This window comes from Fragaria vesca, linkage group LG6 (genome assembly GCF_000184155.1).
Source record: "Fragaria vesca subsp. vesca linkage group LG6, FraVesHawaii_1.0, whole genome shotgun sequence".
NCBI classification, from domain to species: Eukaryota; Viridiplantae; Streptophyta; class Magnoliopsida; order Rosales; family Rosaceae; genus Fragaria; species Fragaria vesca.
This window is the reverse complement of record NC_020496.1, coordinates 397,706-416,870: the sequence shown is the minus strand read 5'-3', so window position 1 is coordinate 416,870 and position 19,165 is coordinate 397,706. Positions and strand designations below refer to the sequence as shown.

At 38.8% G+C, this 19,165-nt stretch overlaps 3 protein-coding genes across 3 annotated transcripts; all 3 read right to left on the bottom strand.

Moving 5' to 3' along the window:
- Positions 1-301: 301 nt before the first annotated feature.
- On the bottom strand, positions 302-2,112 carry LOC101300067. The gene is made up of 6 exons (XM_004301989.1): positions 1,839-2,112; positions 1,591-1,743; positions 1,416-1,496; positions 1,196-1,327; positions 1,021-1,104; positions 302-658 (listed from the first exon to the last, which is right to left on the bottom strand). Exons 1-6 carry the CDS (start codon positions 1,939-1,941, stop codon positions 588-590), a joined length of 624 nt encoding a protein of 207 aa, XP_004302037.1. The 5' UTR covers positions 1,942-2,112; the 3' UTR covers positions 302-587.
- A 1,436-nt stretch (positions 2,113-3,548) lies between these two features.
- LOC101299777 lies at positions 3,549-5,456 on the bottom strand. Its single transcript, XM_004301988.1, has 6 exons — positions 5,143-5,456; positions 4,862-5,014; positions 4,654-4,737; positions 4,429-4,560; positions 4,233-4,325; positions 3,549-3,860 (listed from the first exon to the last, which is right to left on the bottom strand). The coding sequence occupies exons 1-6, from the start codon at positions 5,243-5,245 to the stop codon at positions 3,790-3,792; spliced, it is 636 nt and encodes a 211-aa protein (XP_004302036.1). The 5' UTR covers positions 5,246-5,456; the 3' UTR covers positions 3,549-3,789.
- Positions 5,457-9,411: 3,955 nt separating this feature from the next.
- Positions 9,412-10,701, bottom strand: LOC101308597 (F-box protein At3g26010-like). Its single transcript, XM_004304694.1, has one exon. The coding sequence runs from the start codon at positions 10,699-10,701 to the stop codon at positions 9,412-9,414; it is 1,290 nt and encodes a 429-aa protein (XP_004304742.1).
- Positions 10,702-19,165: the final 8,464 nt, after the last annotated feature.

Genomic DNA, 19,165 nt, shown 5'->3' with positions numbered 1-19,165 from the left:
AGCCTTTTCTTCAGTATTTTGAGTCTCTGTGAATGAAATGCAATTTGTTAATCTCCTTATTTGGGCACTGTGACCAAGTTGAAAGGACAATAATAGCTAAGGAACAACAGTTCATTGTTCAGGGTTCTGCGGTTCAGGTTCTCGTCTATGCCACATTAGCCGTGTGGCTGTTAGGCTATATATCTGCAAGGGCATATATTAAGGTATCATATATTCTCTTAGAAAGCCATCAGATATTTTGTAATGAAGGGTTGGTGACTTTTTCGGTTTTTCCGTGAAGGTTACTTGAATCATGTTAGCTAGTGTAGTAACTATAGTTTGCTCGATTTAGTCGAGAATAACAGAGGGAGGAGAAATGAAAGGTTGTACAAGTAACAATCTTTCTACAGAGTTTAGCGGTCAATATACATGTCAGTCATCCAGTATGACTGTGTTTTGACTTATTGATACAAACACAAAATGAAGAACTGGGGAAAAGGAATGTTACAAGAATCAAATTAATGTAAAGTATATGAACTCATGTATGATGAAACTCGAACAAATGTAGGGCACAATCTCTTGTATGACACGGATCATGAACCCTGATTTCACAGCATCATACCCACAGACACAATCACTATAGTCATCAACTGGAATTTGCCTGGCATGAAGTCGGTAGCTGGAAAACAAGAACAAACCAGTAAGGTACCAATATATTAGAGCCCATTAAATGTCAATTGCATAAAGTTGTCAATTTTGAAACGTCAAGTCCATGACCAAGTCTTAAACTTAACACCAGTAACATACCCAGAAAATTAAATTCTAGAATCTATTATTTCTCAGAAGTTGGGTTTGACCTACCTAATACATCAGGAAACCAAGAAGTCTAGGTGTTCGGTGTTCCTGCTCAGGTATTATCCTAGCAGAATCTAGGTGTGGCTTTTCACTGGTTTTATTAGTATAGTGGTTGAAATTGAAATTAATTAGCAGAACTGCATCAACAGAAATCAAATATGGATTTTTCATGGACATTAATCTCACCTTTGTTACTGTCATTTCCGTCAGTAGAGGTGGTTGAATTGGCAACTTCAATTCCAAGGCGTTCACAGTCGGGTTGAAGTGTGCCTGAACAAGAAGATAGATCACAGAGCTAACTCCTATCAATTTTTCCTTCAGTTTAGTGTTGGTTACTTTATAGGAGTATAGTATCTCTTACATTCACTGTAGCATGGGAATACTGAGATGTCTAGAAGATTGTCTGCCCCTTCATTACATTCACACTCCGGTGTGTATATATAGGTAGAGTTCTTTACGCATGTACCTTCTCCACAGTAAACCCAGGAGCAAGCTATACACAAAGCACAGAATTAAACAGTCTGTGGATATAAGACTGAACCAACAGATATGATGATTGTGTTTAGTTTTATGGTACATACGGTCAAATGCAGATAAGTTGCTTGGCAGTTGTGTGTAATTAGGAACTTTAGGTGGTGTTTGGCAATTGTAGTCCAGGTTACCTGAAAAACGACGAAAAATGGCGCAGAGATGAGTAGAGCACTAGAGCTAGATTTAGAAGCACATCTTTCTACAATAAGAGAGCCAAGTACTTACATTCAGGGATGACACAAGGAAGAAACTTAAGAGTATCATTTCCTTCTGCGGTTCGCTTCCATCCAGTTTCGCACTCACATGTGTAGAGTAATGGCTCACTGGAGTTGTAATTGCATGTTCCTCTTCCACACTCCACTCGTTTACATATTTCCTCTGTAGATTGAATTTTATTGAACATGAAGATATATAAAAAAGAATAGTTTGCATGATATGTTTCGACAAAGAAGGGGATGAGATTCGGTACTTACGGGCAGCAGTAGGAGATATAGCTGGCAAGTCCACTGCAAAAGTAGCCATGGGGAGCAGTACAAGAACCGTAGCTAAAAGGGCCATGGATTTTGAGAAAGCCATTGAGGAACAATAACAATAGAAAGGAGCGATAGAATCTGATAGAAACTAGAGAATAAGTGATGGATGCTGTATGTTTCTGTTGTTGTTCATAATGGTACAATTGCCTCTATATATACAAGTTTTGGAACCTTTTGAATATTTGTTAAACAAAGAATAAGGTTACGCGTGTATAAAAATCAAAACGTCTAGGTGCTTTAACATACAAATTGAAAATTTGACAAGCTTTCTTTGGAGAAGCTTCTGCTGCTAGGCTGAGTCTTTAGACTGAAAGAAGCTTCCATGCTTCAAGGGGGTGCGTATTCATCTGTTCAATGTCAAAACTTTCTGCTAATGAGACTTTTACTTCATTCATTTATTTGCAATTATTAGACTTTTGGATTTGGTGCTCGTTTTCTTTGTAAAACATCTTGATGATCAGTAGAATAGTACCGAAGTTTGTTACCTTGAAATGTGGAATAACTTGAAATAACTGGAAATGAATCACCTTCATGCCTTTGGTATCTTACTATCTTAGCTCATACTTGATGGATATCTATGGAAAAGGGTGAAGTACATAAATGGCAATAAGATGATTTCCTCCATTAGCTAATTTTCCAGTTTGTATATATTCAAATCTGAACTAGAATTTAAAGTAGAGATTCTGTCTACTTTGGATTAGAAGTTGAAGCTTGGGGAACTGGGATGTTGTTTACTTGTGCAAAATGAGAAAAAAGAAGAAGATGTATATAACCCTTCCGGCACTGATTGGAGGTAAAACAAGGTCGAGCAATACTTGTCTTCATCAATATTTGAGTCTCATTGATAAAATGCAGTGTGCATAGTCATCAGAATCTCTTTATGAAGTAGATATTAAGACCAACCGATGGGATTTAGCACTTTCGGTGGTGGTGAGTATTTGAATCTCCTATGTGCTTTCTTCTTGATATGCAATGTAGTTACTGGTGAAATTGCATCTGCATTTGTGTACTATTACATCGATGATAGGTTATCTATTGATAGTTTGGCATTTCATGCTCTTACTGTCTGTAAAGCCTCTTGATTTGGATCCGTAGCTTAGGAATAATGTCAAATAATTGGAATCAATTGCCTTCATTGATTTTGGTATCTTAGATCACAATTAACAGTCATGTTTGTGGATTTCTGGGGGAGAGCAAACTAGCATGGTTAGAATGATATTCTCCATGAACTACAGTAGCCATACTTTTCCTGAAAAAAGCTCTGCTTTAAGTACCATTTCCAACTTTCATCTTCATATGAAGTCTGAAGTAGTAGTTAAAAGATTTGTTGGGATTAGAAAGGCCAAGTTGTTTTTGTATTGTTTCTGTTGAAATCTATGTTAGCTTTACGACACGAAGAGGAGGTAATTAAGTCTTTCTTTATCATTATTTGGATTCTCATGAAGAACATGAAACGTGCACAGTCATCTGAACTCATTATGTGGAACTGTAACCAAGTTCAAAATGAAAGTACTTGGAAATGAAGCATTGTCAATTTCATTGTTGAACCACTTAATTAATACGGTTTAGCAATTGAGGTTGCTTCTTATATATTTCCTGAATTTAGTTCAGATCTTTTAGATTGTTTTGCTAGAATTCAAGAAGAAACATAGACAAGGAAAAATCATGTACTCATAACAATGTATCAAAGTATAGAAGGAATGTTTATACATATGTATGACTGTCATCCGAGTATGACAATGTTTTTACTTATTGATACAATCTGACTTTACACAAAATGAAGAACAGGGGAAAAATCAAGGAATGCTACAACAATCAGATTAACCTAAAGTATATCAAGCTCATGTGTGATGAAATTAACTCGAACAAATGTAGATTACGAGCCCTACTCTCACAGCAGCATACCAACAGACACCATCACTACAGCCATCAACTGGAATTTGCTTGGCATGAAGTCGGTAGCTGCAAAACAAGAACAAACCAGTAAGGTATCAATATACATATGTGTGCCTACCATTGTTGAATTGAAAATGTGAACAGAAGTACCAAGTCTAAATGCTCTTTTGCTTCTGTGTAATGCTTAATATATCTTATATTGCCTTTTTAAAGTCAGTTGCGTAAAGCTGTTAAGATATGAAGCCTCAAGTCCTTGACCAAGTCTTAATCCTTAAAACCCCAACAACTCTCCAAGAAAAAAAAGGATCTACAAACTAGTATTTTAAGATGGGTTTGGCCTGCCTAAACCAGATGGAAGACACCAAGAGGTCTTTGTTTGTGTATTATATGCTGTTCTTGCTAAGATAACATTGGTGTTTTCTGGACAGTCAATCTCACCTTTGTTACTGTCAGTTGTTGTTCCATCGGGAGAGGTACTAGTCGAGTTTGCAACTTTGATTCCAAGGGCTGCACAGTCAGGTTGAAGTGTGCCTGCAGAAGAAGAAAGAAAACAGAGTTGGCTTCTATTAGTTTCTCCATTCTCAATCTTGTGATTTGATTGTTCCGATGAAAATAGCGGTTTAGTGTCTCTTACATTCACTGTAGCAGGGGAACACAGTGACGCCGAGAAGATTAGTAGCCCCTGAGTTGCATTTACACTCTGGTGAGTATAAATAGGTAGAGTTCTTGACGCATGTACCTTCTCCACAGTAAACCCAAGTGCAAGCTACACATAACAGCACAGAGAAATTAGTTTACTAGTTGTTGGTGATAAAAGACTGAACAAATTAATTAACTGCGGTTGGTTTTGTGTACTTACGATCAAAGAAAGACAAGTTGCGTGGGACTTCTGTGTAATTTTGAACTTTAGGGGGTGCTTGGCAATCGTTGTACTCCAGTGTGCCTGTAGAACCATGAAATATGAGTATAGATATATAAGCAGATAGCTAGCTTTCGCGAAACGGCTTTCATGGAAAAGCAAATATCACATAATCCTCGTTTTATATATAGAAGAAAAAAGTTCTTACAGTTAGGGATGACACAAGGGAGGAACTTAAGATCATCGTTGCCTTCAGCAGTTCGCTTCCATCCTTTGTCACACTCGCAGGTGTAGGCCATAGGCGCACTGGCGTCGAAGCTGCAATTTCCTTTTCCACACTCGACTTGTTTACATATTTCAGCTGCAAAGTGACATCCAAACAAGAATATAAATAAGAAGAAAGTAACATATGTTTGCAGGTACATGTTTCGATTTGCTTGTATGTGTCTTAGTACAGAAGATCGATTGAGGCTGAAACTCAGTACTTACTGGCAACAGAAGGAGAAATATCCGGCCAGTCCAAAGCGTAAGTTGCCAAAGGTAGCAGAACAAGAAGAGTAGCTAACAAGGTCATGGATTTAGAGAAAGCCATTTGTTTCAGTCTTGGTTTGGGAGAGAGATTGAAATCTGATAGAAGCTAGAGATCACAGGTGGTGGTGGTAGTGTTTCTAATGGTATCTGCTCCTCTATATACACACACAAAGGTCGTTTGAAAGGTTTTGAAGATTTCTTAGTACCCAATCAAACAAAAGATTATTGGGGTATAAAAATTCAACACGGCTTAGATTATTTGGTCCTTTAACCATAACATATATAAAAGACTGGAAATGTGAAGCTTCTATGTAGAACCTTCCAATGGCGGGCTGATTCTGTAGACTGAAAGAAGCTTCTGTGCTTAAACAAACGTGAAGAGGGTATCGTTGCCATCTGTTCAAGTTATAAATTTGCAATTGGGACATTTTTTAGGGTGTCACATCTTGGTTTGGCAAAGTCAACAATATGCTACTAGAAGAACATAGATATCAACTTATTTGGAACAATGAAATTTATGGGGTTGATAGGGTTTGATTATTGCGAAACCAAAACGAATTGACGCATATATGATAATTATTGGTCCCTTTGTTGAAATGAAACACCTCTCTTGATATGATAATTGACTAATCGAATCTGAAATTACTATTCGACAAAAAAAATATGAAAAATAGAAACTAAATTAAAAACATTTTTCAGTTTCAATAGAGGAGATAATCTAGAGGGGTTGACACAATCTATGTGCCGTTACAAGACTCTTAACTAATCAATGGCTACAAAATCAGAAGAGGTAGAAGCTGAAGGAAGATGTCAATATTGCCCAGATAGATAAAGATGCACGAAGTTTCCCAGAGAGATCAGAGAAATGTTCAACTCCTTCGAGCGGTTATGTAAAAACCTCAAAAATTTGGTCAGATGTCTCTTGTCGCAATTGTTTTTTTTTGGTTAATGATCGAGGATAGACGAATAATCACCTATCACTCTATGTTATTAATAAAAGAAAAAAGAAACAAAGGAGGGGGATCAGAACCAAAACCTCCTAAAACAAATGACAGACTAGCTGAAACGAAATTGAGGCACACCTCTAACATCGTTATTATAAGACAATAATATGAAAGGTGGAGGCTCATCCCACCATATCAATTCAGAGCATGACGTACCTTGATTTGCCAGAGCATCAGCTATCTTATTCCCTTCACGAAAAATATGAGTAGCCTTGAAATTCATTTTAGAGATTCGGTATAAGCAATTCAACCAACGAACTCGAAGAGGCCAAGGAACAAGAGAAGGTCTGCGAATATAATCAAGTACCAAAGATGAGTCAACTTCCAACCAAATATGCTTCCAATCACGAACCCAAGCAAGCTCAATAGCTTTAATAACAGCCATTATCTCCGCTGAAATTGAACTAGGAATTTCAAGATTAGAGGCAAAAGCACCTAGAAAGTGGCCCTTGTAATCTCTAAAAATAGCACCATAACCACCCACTCCCTCTTCATGCTTCCAAGAGCCATCAGAATTTATCTTCACCCACCCAAGAGAAGGAGGAATCCAATTAACTTCAACCACTCTAGGAGTGGCACGAGGTCGACATGGGGCTCCAAAACATTTCAAAATTCGTAGCTCCTGGACACTGTTATGCATATGACCCGTTGTAAGATGACTAGTGGCTCTTATATGACTTGATATTAGCTTGCAAACAACTTCAACTGAAAAGCGACAACCATCAAATCTGGTTTTATTTCTCACATGCCAAACAAACCACAAAATGGAGGTAAAGCAAATAAGCCATAGTTCCATTAATTGAGGACTTCTTCCATTCTGCAAACCCAACCCATAAAGCTCCAAAATAGAAGAAGGAATCATACCTAACTCAAAAATAGAGCCAAAGTGACTCCAAATTGATGCAGTGAACGAGCAAGAGAGGAAAGTATGATTCAAAGTCTCCGAGCAAACACCACAAAGCTCACATCTAGAAACCCAAGGAATACCTCGACGCTGAAGTAAAACATCAGAAATAACTCTACCTCTTAACACCTTCCATGCTAGGAAAGACATTCTTGGCAGAATATATTTAGCTCATAATCTCTTACCCCAAATTACTGGATTAGAAGAATGCCGCATAAAAGTATAGGCTTGTTTTGTGGTTAACTCACCGGAGGCTGAAGAGGTCCATATAAGTTTGTCATTAACTAAAGGATCTTCTGACACAGGGACTTGATTGATCCTACCACATAAGGCTGGGTAGTGCAACTGTAGTAATGGAGGAAGATTCCATGAACCATTGTCTATATATTTCGACACCAAATCCGAGTTATCCTGCATCAACACATTAGAACCAAAGAACTCATTTATTGGCCTACCCATAAACTTGTCGGCCAAAAGTAAATTCCATTCCCATAACCAATTAACCATTGAGAATTATCTTGAACAGTCTTCCAGAATTGACGAACACCAGGCCATATAGAAGAAGGAGCATAAGATTTCCGTCTAGAGAAACGATTGCGAATAAAAGCACAACCCTCAGATTGAGCTGTATAGATTTCCCAACAACGTTTCAATAAGAGAGATCGATTAAGCAGAACTAGTTGTTTGAGCCCCAAGCCACCTTCTGCAATTGGGGAACAACAAGACTTCCAAGCCACAAGAGGGATCCCTCTTTTATCAATTGAGCCAGACCACAGAAAGTTTCGGCACCATACCTCAATTTTTCGCACCATAGACACAGGCCATTCATATACTTGAAAAGTGTATACCAACATGCTAAAAATAACAGACTTGATAAGCTGCAAACGTCCTGCCATTGACAAAAAAGAACTCACCCAACTCGATAACTTTATCCTTATTTTGTCAACAATCTGATGGAAATAAGAAGCACGAGGTTTGCCATGAAAAATAGGGGCACCCAGATACATGAATGGAGCAGACCCCAAGGGAATCTTGTCGCAATTAATCTGGCATATAGTGCAGATCAAAATGTCTTTAGAATGAACAATTTTACAAGCAAATCAAAATTGCTCTGGCAAATCAAAGTACGTCATATTCTGAGTTAATACGGGGGGATGAGCCTCCACCTTTTATATTATTTTCTTATAATAACGATGTTAGAGGTATGCCTCAAATTCGTTTCAGCTAGTCTGTAATTTGTTTTGGGAGGTTTTGGTTTTCATCCCCCCTCTTTTGTTTCTTTTTTCTTTTATTAATAAAATAGAGTGATATGCAATTTATTCGCTTATACTCGATCATTCAGCGAAAAAATAAAAAAAAATTTACAAGAAAATTTCTGCGTCTGAAATTGGAAGGGGTGCTTCTTCTATCCTCATTACATGCATGCTTGCATCTGCATTTCATAAATAAGCCTAACTATCAAAGTCAGAATCCTATTCGATCTTTGTGTTATTTAAGGAGTTTATTCACTTTATTGCATGAAACTGGCAGCACTTGTACAAATTATGGTTCGTTTGTTTAAGAGGTTTAGGTCCTTAATAATCCTGGATTGATCTATATATATGCACTAGTATTGTTGCTGTGCTAATAGTGACAGGCCGGTAGTACCGTTACGAAAGGAACCGTAGGTCTTGCCGGAGGATGATCCATTATATATGGTCGCCGGCGGCCTTAATGAAGGCAACAATTCTGTAAAGACGTACTCCCATGCAAGGCAAGAAGCCCTAGGATGTACTTGTGCTCTGCAACGGAAGGTTCAATACTGATCGGCTCCAACTGTCTTACTAATCAAACCATGCCAGTACACTAGAGACAAGCTATGGTATTGGGATGTATATCCTACTTTTATTTTACATGTATTTGAACAAAAATTACAATGTTATAAATCAAATTACAATATTGAGAACAAATTTACCATATTTATTTGCACTATTTACATGAACTTAAACAAAATTATAACTATGAGAACAATTTGTTTAAAAAATTGTAAAATGGTTGTACATTTTCTAATTACAATTATTAGAACAAAATTACAAACAATACGATTCAGTATTACCACTTCAGTACACTATATAATAGTATGATTTCCATTTTGTGAATGATAGAGGTTTGTAAGAGATCTCTAAATGCTTTCAAACCAAATGAAAGGAACCATGCGTGCATATAGAAGTAACAGCATACAGTAGAAGTGGAGTCTCAAAGTAACAGGCCAAATATCTATTAATGATCAATAAGTAACTAAGAATACATAGAAATGTTTAATGTTTCTTGAACAAGTACTCAAATGGGACTTCCATTTTTCTCCCCAAAGCGCAAAGAGTCGCATATCTTCTCTTGGTAAATATCCACTCTAGGAACTGGTGTCGGCAACCGCTGCCTTGGCATCACAATTGGAAAAGCTTCTATCCGGTTCTGCACTGGCATACGTTTGCAGAGCATGGGAAACACTAATGCAAACTTTCGAATATTCTGCTTGCAGAGAAGTGAATCTTCGGAATTTTTGCGAGGATAATAAAGCAGTGTATACAATATATCTTCATCATTTGGGTCCAAAGCCAAAGGCTTCCAATACATCCTCGCCATGAATTTGTCCAGGACAATCTTCTCTTTCAAACACCATTGCACCTTTTTCCCTCCAACTCCATCCACCTCATGAACATTTTCTTTCAAGTCCCACACATAAAAAATAGGACATGGAAGTTCATTATAGAACTGGCATAGACGAAGACGCCCCCCGGAAACAGTGAGGCACTGCTCGCATGACGAAGAAGCAGACAAGCCTGCTGCTACATCAGGCTTGGATATAAAACTGCATATGTTGTCACACTCGGAAGGGTCCAAAGCAATAACAAGGCCATTGGAGACTAACCAGTACAATGTTCCATTGCAAGCAATGGCTACATTGTCGACACTGCTTCTAAAATCATCATATGTAAGGTCTTGCGGGAATGGAACTACTGCTTGTGTCCATTCATAGGTTTCGGAAGAGAAGATCTCCACCTTGAATAATGCAGATTCTTTCTCACATTCGAGAATTCGCACAACCTTGCACCTATGGTAGGAATCGCATATGAGCCCCACGAGTACATGGGCTTGGTGGCATTGAGGGGCGGGAGGAAGAGTAACACAATGCTTGGTGTATGAATTGCTGATGTAATAGCAGTACCTCTGAAACGTCGGAGTTGCGCAATGCAAAACTAGGTCATTGCAAGTCCCTGCCCAAACCTTGTATGTCTGATGGGATTTGTGTGTTTTCGACACCCTGATCTGCTCCCGTGGAAATGTGAATAACTCTATTTCATGTGCAGCGGTATGGACAAACAGAAGCATACTTTCCAAAGGGGGACTTCGTTTTTGGAGGCTTAAAAAGTAGGCATGGAAACAAGGTTGAGAGATGAGAGTCGACCAATATTTGGAGACACTTTTGCATTGAATAATAGTGTTGCGTGGAAGTCGACAAAGGATTTCAACCAATAAAGACTCAGGGAGTTCATCGATCAGGTCTTGTGGTGCTGCAACAGACTCAGAGCTTACAGTTTCGCTTCGTTTGCTAGTAGTAATATCTGTCATTGGGGCATAAACTTTGAGAGAGCTCATCAAACAATGTTATTGGGTTATTACATAGCAAAACTACAGAAGAAGAGAGGCGACACATATATACACACACACATGGAAAAAGATGGAACTGTATTGGAATAGGAGATCTAGTCCGCACATAACTAGCTAGGTGTATATGTCATAGATGGATAATATCATCAAGATACCATATTAATTTGGGAAAAGGTTTTTCAGCTTAATCAGCTATATAATCCCATTCCCTTCTTATTAGAGAAATTATTTCACTCGTACATTCTTTATAGGAGCCCTTCTTATTCATCAAAAATGAGTGAAGAACCTAGGTAGTTTCACAAATTTCTGACAAAAGATAATTTAATAAAATAAAAACCAATTATATGGACAGTATTCTTGAGTGTAATCAGTAGAACAAATCTAACCTAGACGTAATTGAATTCTGAGTTATACACTGATACGTAATCTAACCTAGTCACATTCATATAACGGGCCAACAGGCCTAGCTAGTAAATGGAGTAATATTTTCATGGGCCAATCATCTTTTCTTGGGCTAAACCCGATCATATCGAGTCTATTATTCCCCCCTTTTTATTACCTCACATAAATTTCCCGCCAATCTATTTATTTAAAAGAAAAAGGTACATTTCTGAAACTCTTTCAGCTATTCCGAGGCCAATATGACGCCTCAAATTGTAGTTTTGACTTTTGAACCTTGTTGATTTGGGGCTTTCGTGCCCAACACGTCCATCAGTTTCCACTACTTGAAAAATGAATTTGGCTTGTCTGCTTGGACAAGCACTAGCTTGGATTTGCTTGGATATCACCGATTGATGACACGTCATTCATATGCAATCCAATGGACAGTAATCAAAGAAGTCCAAAACACAAATCCTACACCACACATAGCGTATCTCTCTTCGTGCTGAACGGATTGAGATGGCCAGGCATGGTATTTGGCGGTGGTTCGGCGAACTTTGTATGGGTTTTTGAAGTAATGAGAGACCGGTATCCGGCGAGAGAATGGGCGTCGCCGGAAGTTTGAGTAATGACATCGAAGGTCCAGAAGAAGCGGGTTGGACGTGCGAACTAGGCGACCGCGAATAAAGGAGGACTGAGTTATTGAGCGTAGGGGACCTGCGAGTGTCTGGAGATGATTATTGCGATACTGAATGGCTGGGTTTGGGTTACATCCTAGTGATCTGATTTGTGTTTAATTGAAATTTGGTTGTCCAGGACCCGGAAGCTCAAAAACGGATGATGATGGTTTGATTATGATAATTATCGTTTACATATATCTTACATCCTCATGCATATGCAAGGTAGAGTTCATGCATACCATTGATGCCATATATTTGACTTATGATGCCCATCAATGATATGAATCATATGAACAAGGGGTTGCATCTGGAACCAAAAAAGAGAAAGACAGAAAAAAGAGCAGGAGGATGGAGTTGCCAAAAAGGCTGATCTGGTGCGGCAAGGTTGATTTGTGTTTTGGTCCTTACTGATTTGTGTCCATTGGATTGCTTATAAATGACGTGTCAGCTTGTTAGTGATGTCCAAGCAGATCCAAGCATCTGCTTGTCCAAGCAGACAAGCCAAATCCTTGAAAAATAGCCAAAAAATCCTTTGAAACAGTATTGCACTAATTTTTTCCTTTTTTTACCCATTACCATTTAGTTTAGCGATATAGTCTTCCACTCTCTTTTTAATAAGTGAGAGGTTGTGAGTTCGACTTACGAAATTGCAGTGTTACACTAATTAAGAGGATCAATTTTCGCAGCAACAAGTACAAATACAAAGAAAAACAAACACAGTTAAATGTAAACCTCAAGGCACATTAGGACATGACAAAACGGATCTGCACCTCGCTCCAGCTAAATGAGCTCCCACAATTAGTCAATTAAAAGACATGAAACACCATAGGCATATTGACCAGCCCTCCAAATATAAACCCCACAACTAATTAATATGGAAGCAAGCGCGCTCTATGTTCTCCGATCCGTCGATCGCCCGGTTCAAAACCACCAGAGTTGCTGACCTCAAAACCCCCAAAGTTGCTTGCAACCAGACAATGGTGTAGTAACAAGCAAGACCATTCCGTTCATTATCAGACTCCAAAATGCTCAAGGCTCAAGCACTTGGGATCAATTGGGTATCAATGTCCCAATTGTCACAGCCTCGATCGGCTAAACCAAAATGGATGTCCTCACCATTGCTTCGTTCAGGACTAGATTCTCTTTCAAACACCATTTCACAATTTTGCCTCCGACTCCATCCACCTCATGATCATCTTCTTTCAAGTCCTACACATAAAGAGTAGGAGATGGAGGTCCATTATACAACTGGCATAGACTCAGACGCCCCCGGGAAACAGTGAGGCATTGCTCGCATGAGGAAGAAGAAGACAAGCTTGCAGCTACATCAGGCTTGAATATAAAACTGTAATGGAAGTTATGGTTAGCCGGAACAGTAGCAGCACTAGTTCTACGTATGCAACTGTTGTCAAACTTGGAAGAGTCCAAACCAATAACAATGCCACTGGAGACAATGGCACATTTTGTCTCGATTTTCTTGGATCAATGGTTCGAATTCGAGGACGAATTCTTTCCAACCAGGGGAGTTTGATGCAGGAGCATATGGAGATTATTTAATGTCTTATTTCATAATCTTTGATATTTTGTCATTAAGATAGATTTAGAGAATTATTAGGATTTACTTATTCTTTAAGTATTGTAACCCATATATATATGGGTATTGTAGTAGTTGTTGGGGGGCTTATGTTTTATGAATAAAATCAGTCCATTTGCGGCATGGATTTGCCCTAACCTTCGAGTTTGCTAGTCCTTATTTCTGGTGTCTGTTGAGTGACTGTTGGAGGCCTGTTCTCGATACCTGATCCGCATCAGTTGGTATCAGAGCTCTGGTGAGAGCTTGGTGGATTCCATGTCTCAGGTCGGGCGAAGAGGCGGAGGTTTCAGAATGGAGGGTCATGACGTCAACAACAACATGGCTGAAATTAAAAGGAAGCTTCAGCAACTTGCGGTACGTATCGATCGCATCAAAGATCAATGACGGGGTCGTAAGAGTTTCGACGGGGAGAGAGACGTTACCACCTATCATCAACATATTGATCGCATCGAAACTTTCAACCAAGATGGTGATGGTTCCGACGGGGAGATATGCGTTGGCCCATTTCATCGCTGTGCTCCGTTGTGTGAGTCAGATGAAAAGGGAGAACCTGTTAGTTTCGACTATGGAGGTTCAAATTCTATCTTTACTTTTTCAGTTAATAATAATTCAGAAAACGAAAAAAAAGATGGTGTTGTGGATTTTAGTAAGCCACCGATTTATGATGATTGTTTTTGTGAGGCTTGTTGTGGCAATTGTGGTGTGGAAGAAGATGAAGATGCCAATAAGGAAGCGATCAAGGCATTGAAGAAGGATATTGACAATAATTTTGTTGATTTTCTTGGAGTTAATACCTTCCTTATGCAGATTCCCAAATCCATAGTTAATCTTGTCAATCAGATCAAAGATGGTGGGGGAAATTTTGGAATTGCGAGATTGAAGTTTAAGAGAAAATTTATTGGCTCAGGATCAAGCATTTATTCCAAATATCTATTTATTTGGAAAGGAAGAATTCAATTGCAAGCAAATTTGTCAAAAGAAGATTTGAAGCAATGGAATATTCTGTCTGGATTTTCTACAATCAATGGTTCAAATTCGAGGACGAATTCTTTCCAACCAAGGGAGTCTGATGCAGGAGCATATGAGGAAATATTTAATTATAGATTCGTAATCTTTGATATTTCATTATTGATATATATAGTTTTAGGAAGTTATTTTTATAATTATTAGGATTTACGTCTAATTAGCTTTCCTTTTAGCTTGAGGCTACTTATTCTCCAATTATTGTAACCCATATATATATGCGTATTGTAATAGTTGTTGGGGTGGATGTTTTATGAATTAAATCAGTCTATTTGCGGCGTGGATTTGCCCTTTTATACGAGTTTGATACTCCTTATTTCTGGTGTCTGTTGAGTGACTGTTGGAGGCCTGTTCTCGATACCTGATCCGCATCAAACGTTCCATTGCAGGCAATGCCTACATTGTCGACACTGCTTCTAACATCATCATATGTAAGCCTTTGCGGGAATGGAACTACTGCTTGTGTCCATTCACAGGTTTCGGAAGAGAAGATCTCCACCTTGAATAATGCAGGTTCTTTTTCACATTCGAGAATTCGAACAACCTTGCACCTATATGGTAGGAATCGCATAGGAACCCCACGTGTACATCGGCTTGGTGGCATTGAGGGGCGGTAGGAAGAGCAATACATTGCTTGCAGGGTCGGTCCTGTGTCCATAAAGGCCCAAGGCGAAAATATATTTGAGGCCCTAAAAAAAAAAAAAAAGACTCAAAATATTACAAAAAATGGCGATCTTCTTCTTTTGTATTGATTTGGACGTGCGCGAGAACAGAAAAGAAAGAGTAAGAGACGCCAGGTCTTCTACTCTTATTATAACTCTTTCTTCTTTTTTTTCTTTTTTTTAACAGGCCTATATAAAAAAAATTTGAGGTCCCTAAATTTTGAGGCCCTAGACCCAGGCCTGGTCCGTCTTGCCCCAGGGCCGGGCTTGATTGCTTGGTGTATGCATTGCTGATGTAGTAGCACCTCTTAAACGTCGGGGTTGCGCACCGCAAAACTAGGTCATTGCATGTCCCAGCTGCGAAAACCTTGTATGTCGATCAGCTGAGATTTGTGTGTTTCCGACACACAAGTCTGCTTCGGTGTGTTTCCAACACGATAGTACGTAGTTTCAAAAGGGGGATTTTGTTTTTGGAGACTTAAAAAGTAGGCATGAAAACAAGGTTTGGATATCAGAGTCGACCAAGATTTGGAGACACAGCTTTAATTTGAACTTGTGATCCCAATAAGGCTGCGGTTGCCAACACCAGCTCCTAGACTAGATTTATCACCAAGAGAAGATATGCGACTCTTTGCGTTTTCGGGAGAAAAATGTAAGTCCCATTTGAGTACTTGTTCAAGAAATTAACATTAAACATTTCTATGCATTCTTAATTAGTTACTTGATCATTAATAGATATTTGGCCTAGCCTGTTGCTTTGAGACTCCACTAAGATGTTTAGATTGTATTATCATTTCAAGAACTTGTGGGTTGCGGATGAGAGTGAGACAAAGAAGAATTGCTAAGAGAGAAATTCTATTTGGTGAGATCGTATTCTTTCTTATTCTATGAGCGAGATGGTGTGCTAGAAATTTGAGTTCTATTCTCATAAAAGTATCTTTAGTGGATGTAGAGTGTAGACAGAAAGTAAAGTTTTTTTTATGAGGTAGACAGAAACTAACGTTACCACTCTTAGTTTTTACAAACCTTCCTCGATCAGTCCTCGAAGCAGTTCCTATCCACTAAAACACTCAAATCAATATTGCCCTTCCATTTCTACATCCACAGCCAAGCTTCTTATCATCCACCAATTAAAGCTTTACTAGTTAATCACCAGGCTAGGAGACTTCGTGAACTGGGTTTTGTTATCTAAAGCAATATTCACTACTAGAATTTACCCATTATGGTCATTCATTCTGAAAATCTTGTCACCCTGAATTTTAAACGCGTTTAATACATTTAGAGAATTTTTCCGTTAACATCCATTTACGAATTCTATTTAAGGTGATGAGATTTTGCAAATTTGGTTTTCCAACTTGTGATTTTAAAGGCTACAAATCTTGTCGGAATGGAACGAGCTCAAAATTTGGGGAAATTGGGTATCCATGGAATTTGTTAAAAGGATTTTAGCTATTTTCAAGTAGTGGAAACCGATAATGGATGTTTTGGGCACGAAAGGCCCAAATCAACAAGGTCCAAACTCCAAAGTCAAAACTCAAAACTACAATTGTTTTAAATAAATTGGCGGGAACTGGTGTGGGTCATAAAATGGCGGGAATTGGCCTTTGCCTGGGTATTTTTTTTTTTTTTTTTTTGGGGTTTCAAAATTTGCCTGGGAAGTTTTGATCCATTCAAAAAATAGAATCGATCACTACTGGTATACGAAACATATATGCTTCTATGACGGCTGCAAATAATGATGTCACCTATGCTGTTTGCGAATAGGTTGATTAAGTTGTACTCAAAGTGTGGTAATTTTGGGTATGCTCACCATGTGTTTGATAGAATGCCTAAGCCGGATGTGTACAACTTTGAGGAATGCGGTGTTGGGTTGTTGTTGTAAGGCTGGGAGGTTGGGGGAGGCTGAGGAGTTGTTTCTGAGAATGCCTGAGAGGAATGTTGTGTAGTGGAACATGATGATTGGTGCGTTGGTGCCGACGCATATTACGCTGGCGAGTGTGTTCCGTGCGTGCGGGGGTTGTTGGATGTGGAGAAGGGGAGGAAGTGTCATGGCCTTGTGGTGAAGATTGGCCTTGAGGAGAATGTGTATGTGGGGAATGCTTTACTGTGTATGTATGCGAAAGTGGTGGGGTTATGAGGGATGCAACAAAGGTTTTCGGTGATATGGCTGCACCGAATGAGGTTACTTTACTTTTACGGGGTTTTGAAGCAGACGGATAGAGTTGTGGAGGCTTTGGAAATGTTTAGGCTGATGTGTAGGAAAGGAGTGCGTGTTGATTCTGTTTCGATATATCGAGTATGTTGGGTGATTGTGCCAAAGGGTGTGGTGAGTCTGGCGGTTATGGTCATAGTGATGAGGTTCCGACTTCCGAGTACTGTCCATGGGCAACAAATACATGGCTTTACAGTTAAACTTGGATTTGAGGGAGATCTTCACTTGAACAATTCATTGCTTGATATGTATGCAAAGAGTGCGAATATGAAGAGTGCTCAGAAGGTTTTTGCTAGTATACCTGAAGTTAGTGTTGTTTTTTGGAATGTCATGAGAACTGGGTATGGCCTGAAATGAGATGCCATATAAAGATGATCCAGTGATATGGGAGGTTTTGCTTAGTTCTTGCAGGGTTCATGCTAATGTGAGCTCAGCAAAAAGAGCAGCTGACGAACTGATCCTCTTAGACCACAAAATTCAGCTCCATAAGTCCTTGTGGCCAATACATATTCTTCTTTAGGAAGATGGGACGAGGCAATAGCTGTGAGAGATCTAACGAGTGACAAACAAGTCATCAAGGATCAGGTTATAGCTGGATTGAGTATGAGAAAATGGTGGGATCATAACTTCATGCTGATTGATGATAGAATTGGAGCAAGTAAAATAAATTCTGGGTACATTAAAGCCTAGAGTCTAAACAATGCTATAAAGACAGGCCTTGGTACTTCTTCACAACACAAAGGAAGCCATGTTAACTTGGTATTAAGTGGAACACAATCTCAATTACACCCACTCAGCAGAGCTTGCTACATCACCTTGTGTAGTGGAACTTGGAAGTGTTGCCGCAATTGATTCTCTCTATTTTAGCAACAATAAAACAGAAAGTGCATCAAGCTATAGCATCTCCATGATGAATCTGTTTACTAAAGCTGTCAAGAACATGACCAGAGCTGTGCAGTTTGTATGACTGACATTGGTAGCTAGTTTCAGGACATGGATCATTTCAGGACCTTGTGCATTAGTTTGTGTTGCTGGTTACGAATCTTGGATACTACTTTGTTAAGGACAGAACTTTGTTATCTGCAAATTACAATTTAATCAAAATACGCATGGTTCCTTTCATTTGGTTTGAAAGCATTTAGAGATCTCTTACAAACCTATCATTCACAAAATATGGAAAGTTTGTCCCTTTTATATGGAATCATATCTGCAACTTCCAACGACAGAATGTGACTAAATGAGTTATATCAGTATCTGATACGCAGAAGGTCGAAGCATCAGAAAAATGATTTGGATAGAGAGAAACGATGAAGACCACACCACACAGCTAAGGAAATGGCTATAAGTTGTTCAAATCCAATTCCCAAGTTTTACCATCACTACTGGAGTACAAAATCGTTGTAATATGGTAAAGAAATCTGTACAAACAAAACAGATACATCCATCTAAATTTTACACTTGAACTCTGAGGCCATAAATGTATGTAAGTAAAACGATACCTAATCAAGCAATATACAGCCATCAACCTAACTGTAGAATTATATTTCCCTTGATCGAAACTGATTACAAAGCTTACATAATATAGGCTAGTGTGTTTGACATTTACAGAAGGAAATAAGGAATAGTGATGCCTATAATTACAGAATCAAAACTATCCAAAACTATACATAAGTTAGGACTCAATTCTGAATAATGGAGGAAATCACTCTTGTGATTGAATCTGAGATTGAGTGAATCAATCTCTTAATTGAGGCTGTGAATGTGCTCCAATACCCCCCGCAAAACATGGCGGCCGTGGGCGGACAAGTTTGAGACACAAGGTGTTTATGCCGGTGTTTATGCAGGGGTTTGGTTAGGAGGTCAGCAGGCTGAT

Bases quoted from the DNA above. Each gene is read 5' to 3' on its own strand.
- LOC101299777 (XM_004301988.1), bottom strand. From the start codon at position 5,245: ATGGCTTTCTCTAAATCCATGACCTTGTTAGCTACTCTTCTTGTTCTG. The intron at 4,738-4,861 runs GTAAGAACTTTT...ATGGTTCTACAG, and splicing joins CCCTTGTGTCATCCCTAACT to GCACACTGGAGTACAACGAT. The intron at 4,326-4,428 runs GTAAGAGACACT...CTTCTTCTGCAG, and splicing joins GTTCCCCTGCTACAGTGAAT to GCACACTTCAACCTGACTGT.
- LOC101300067 (XM_004301989.1), bottom strand. From the start codon at position 1,941: ATGGCTTTCTCAAAATCCATGGCCCTTTTAGCTACGGTTCTTGTACTG. The intron at 1,744-1,838 runs GTAAGTACCGAA...TTCAATCTACAG, and splicing joins TATATCTCCTACTGCTGCCC to AGGAAATATGTAAACGAGTG. The intron at 1,328-1,415 runs GTATGTACCATA...CTTTGTGTATAG, and splicing joins CAACTTATCTGCATTTGACC to CTTGCTCCTGGGTTTACTGT.
- LOC101308597 (XM_004304694.1), bottom strand. From the start codon at position 10,701: ATGACAGATATTACTACTAGCAAACGAAGCGAAACTGTAAGCTCTGAG.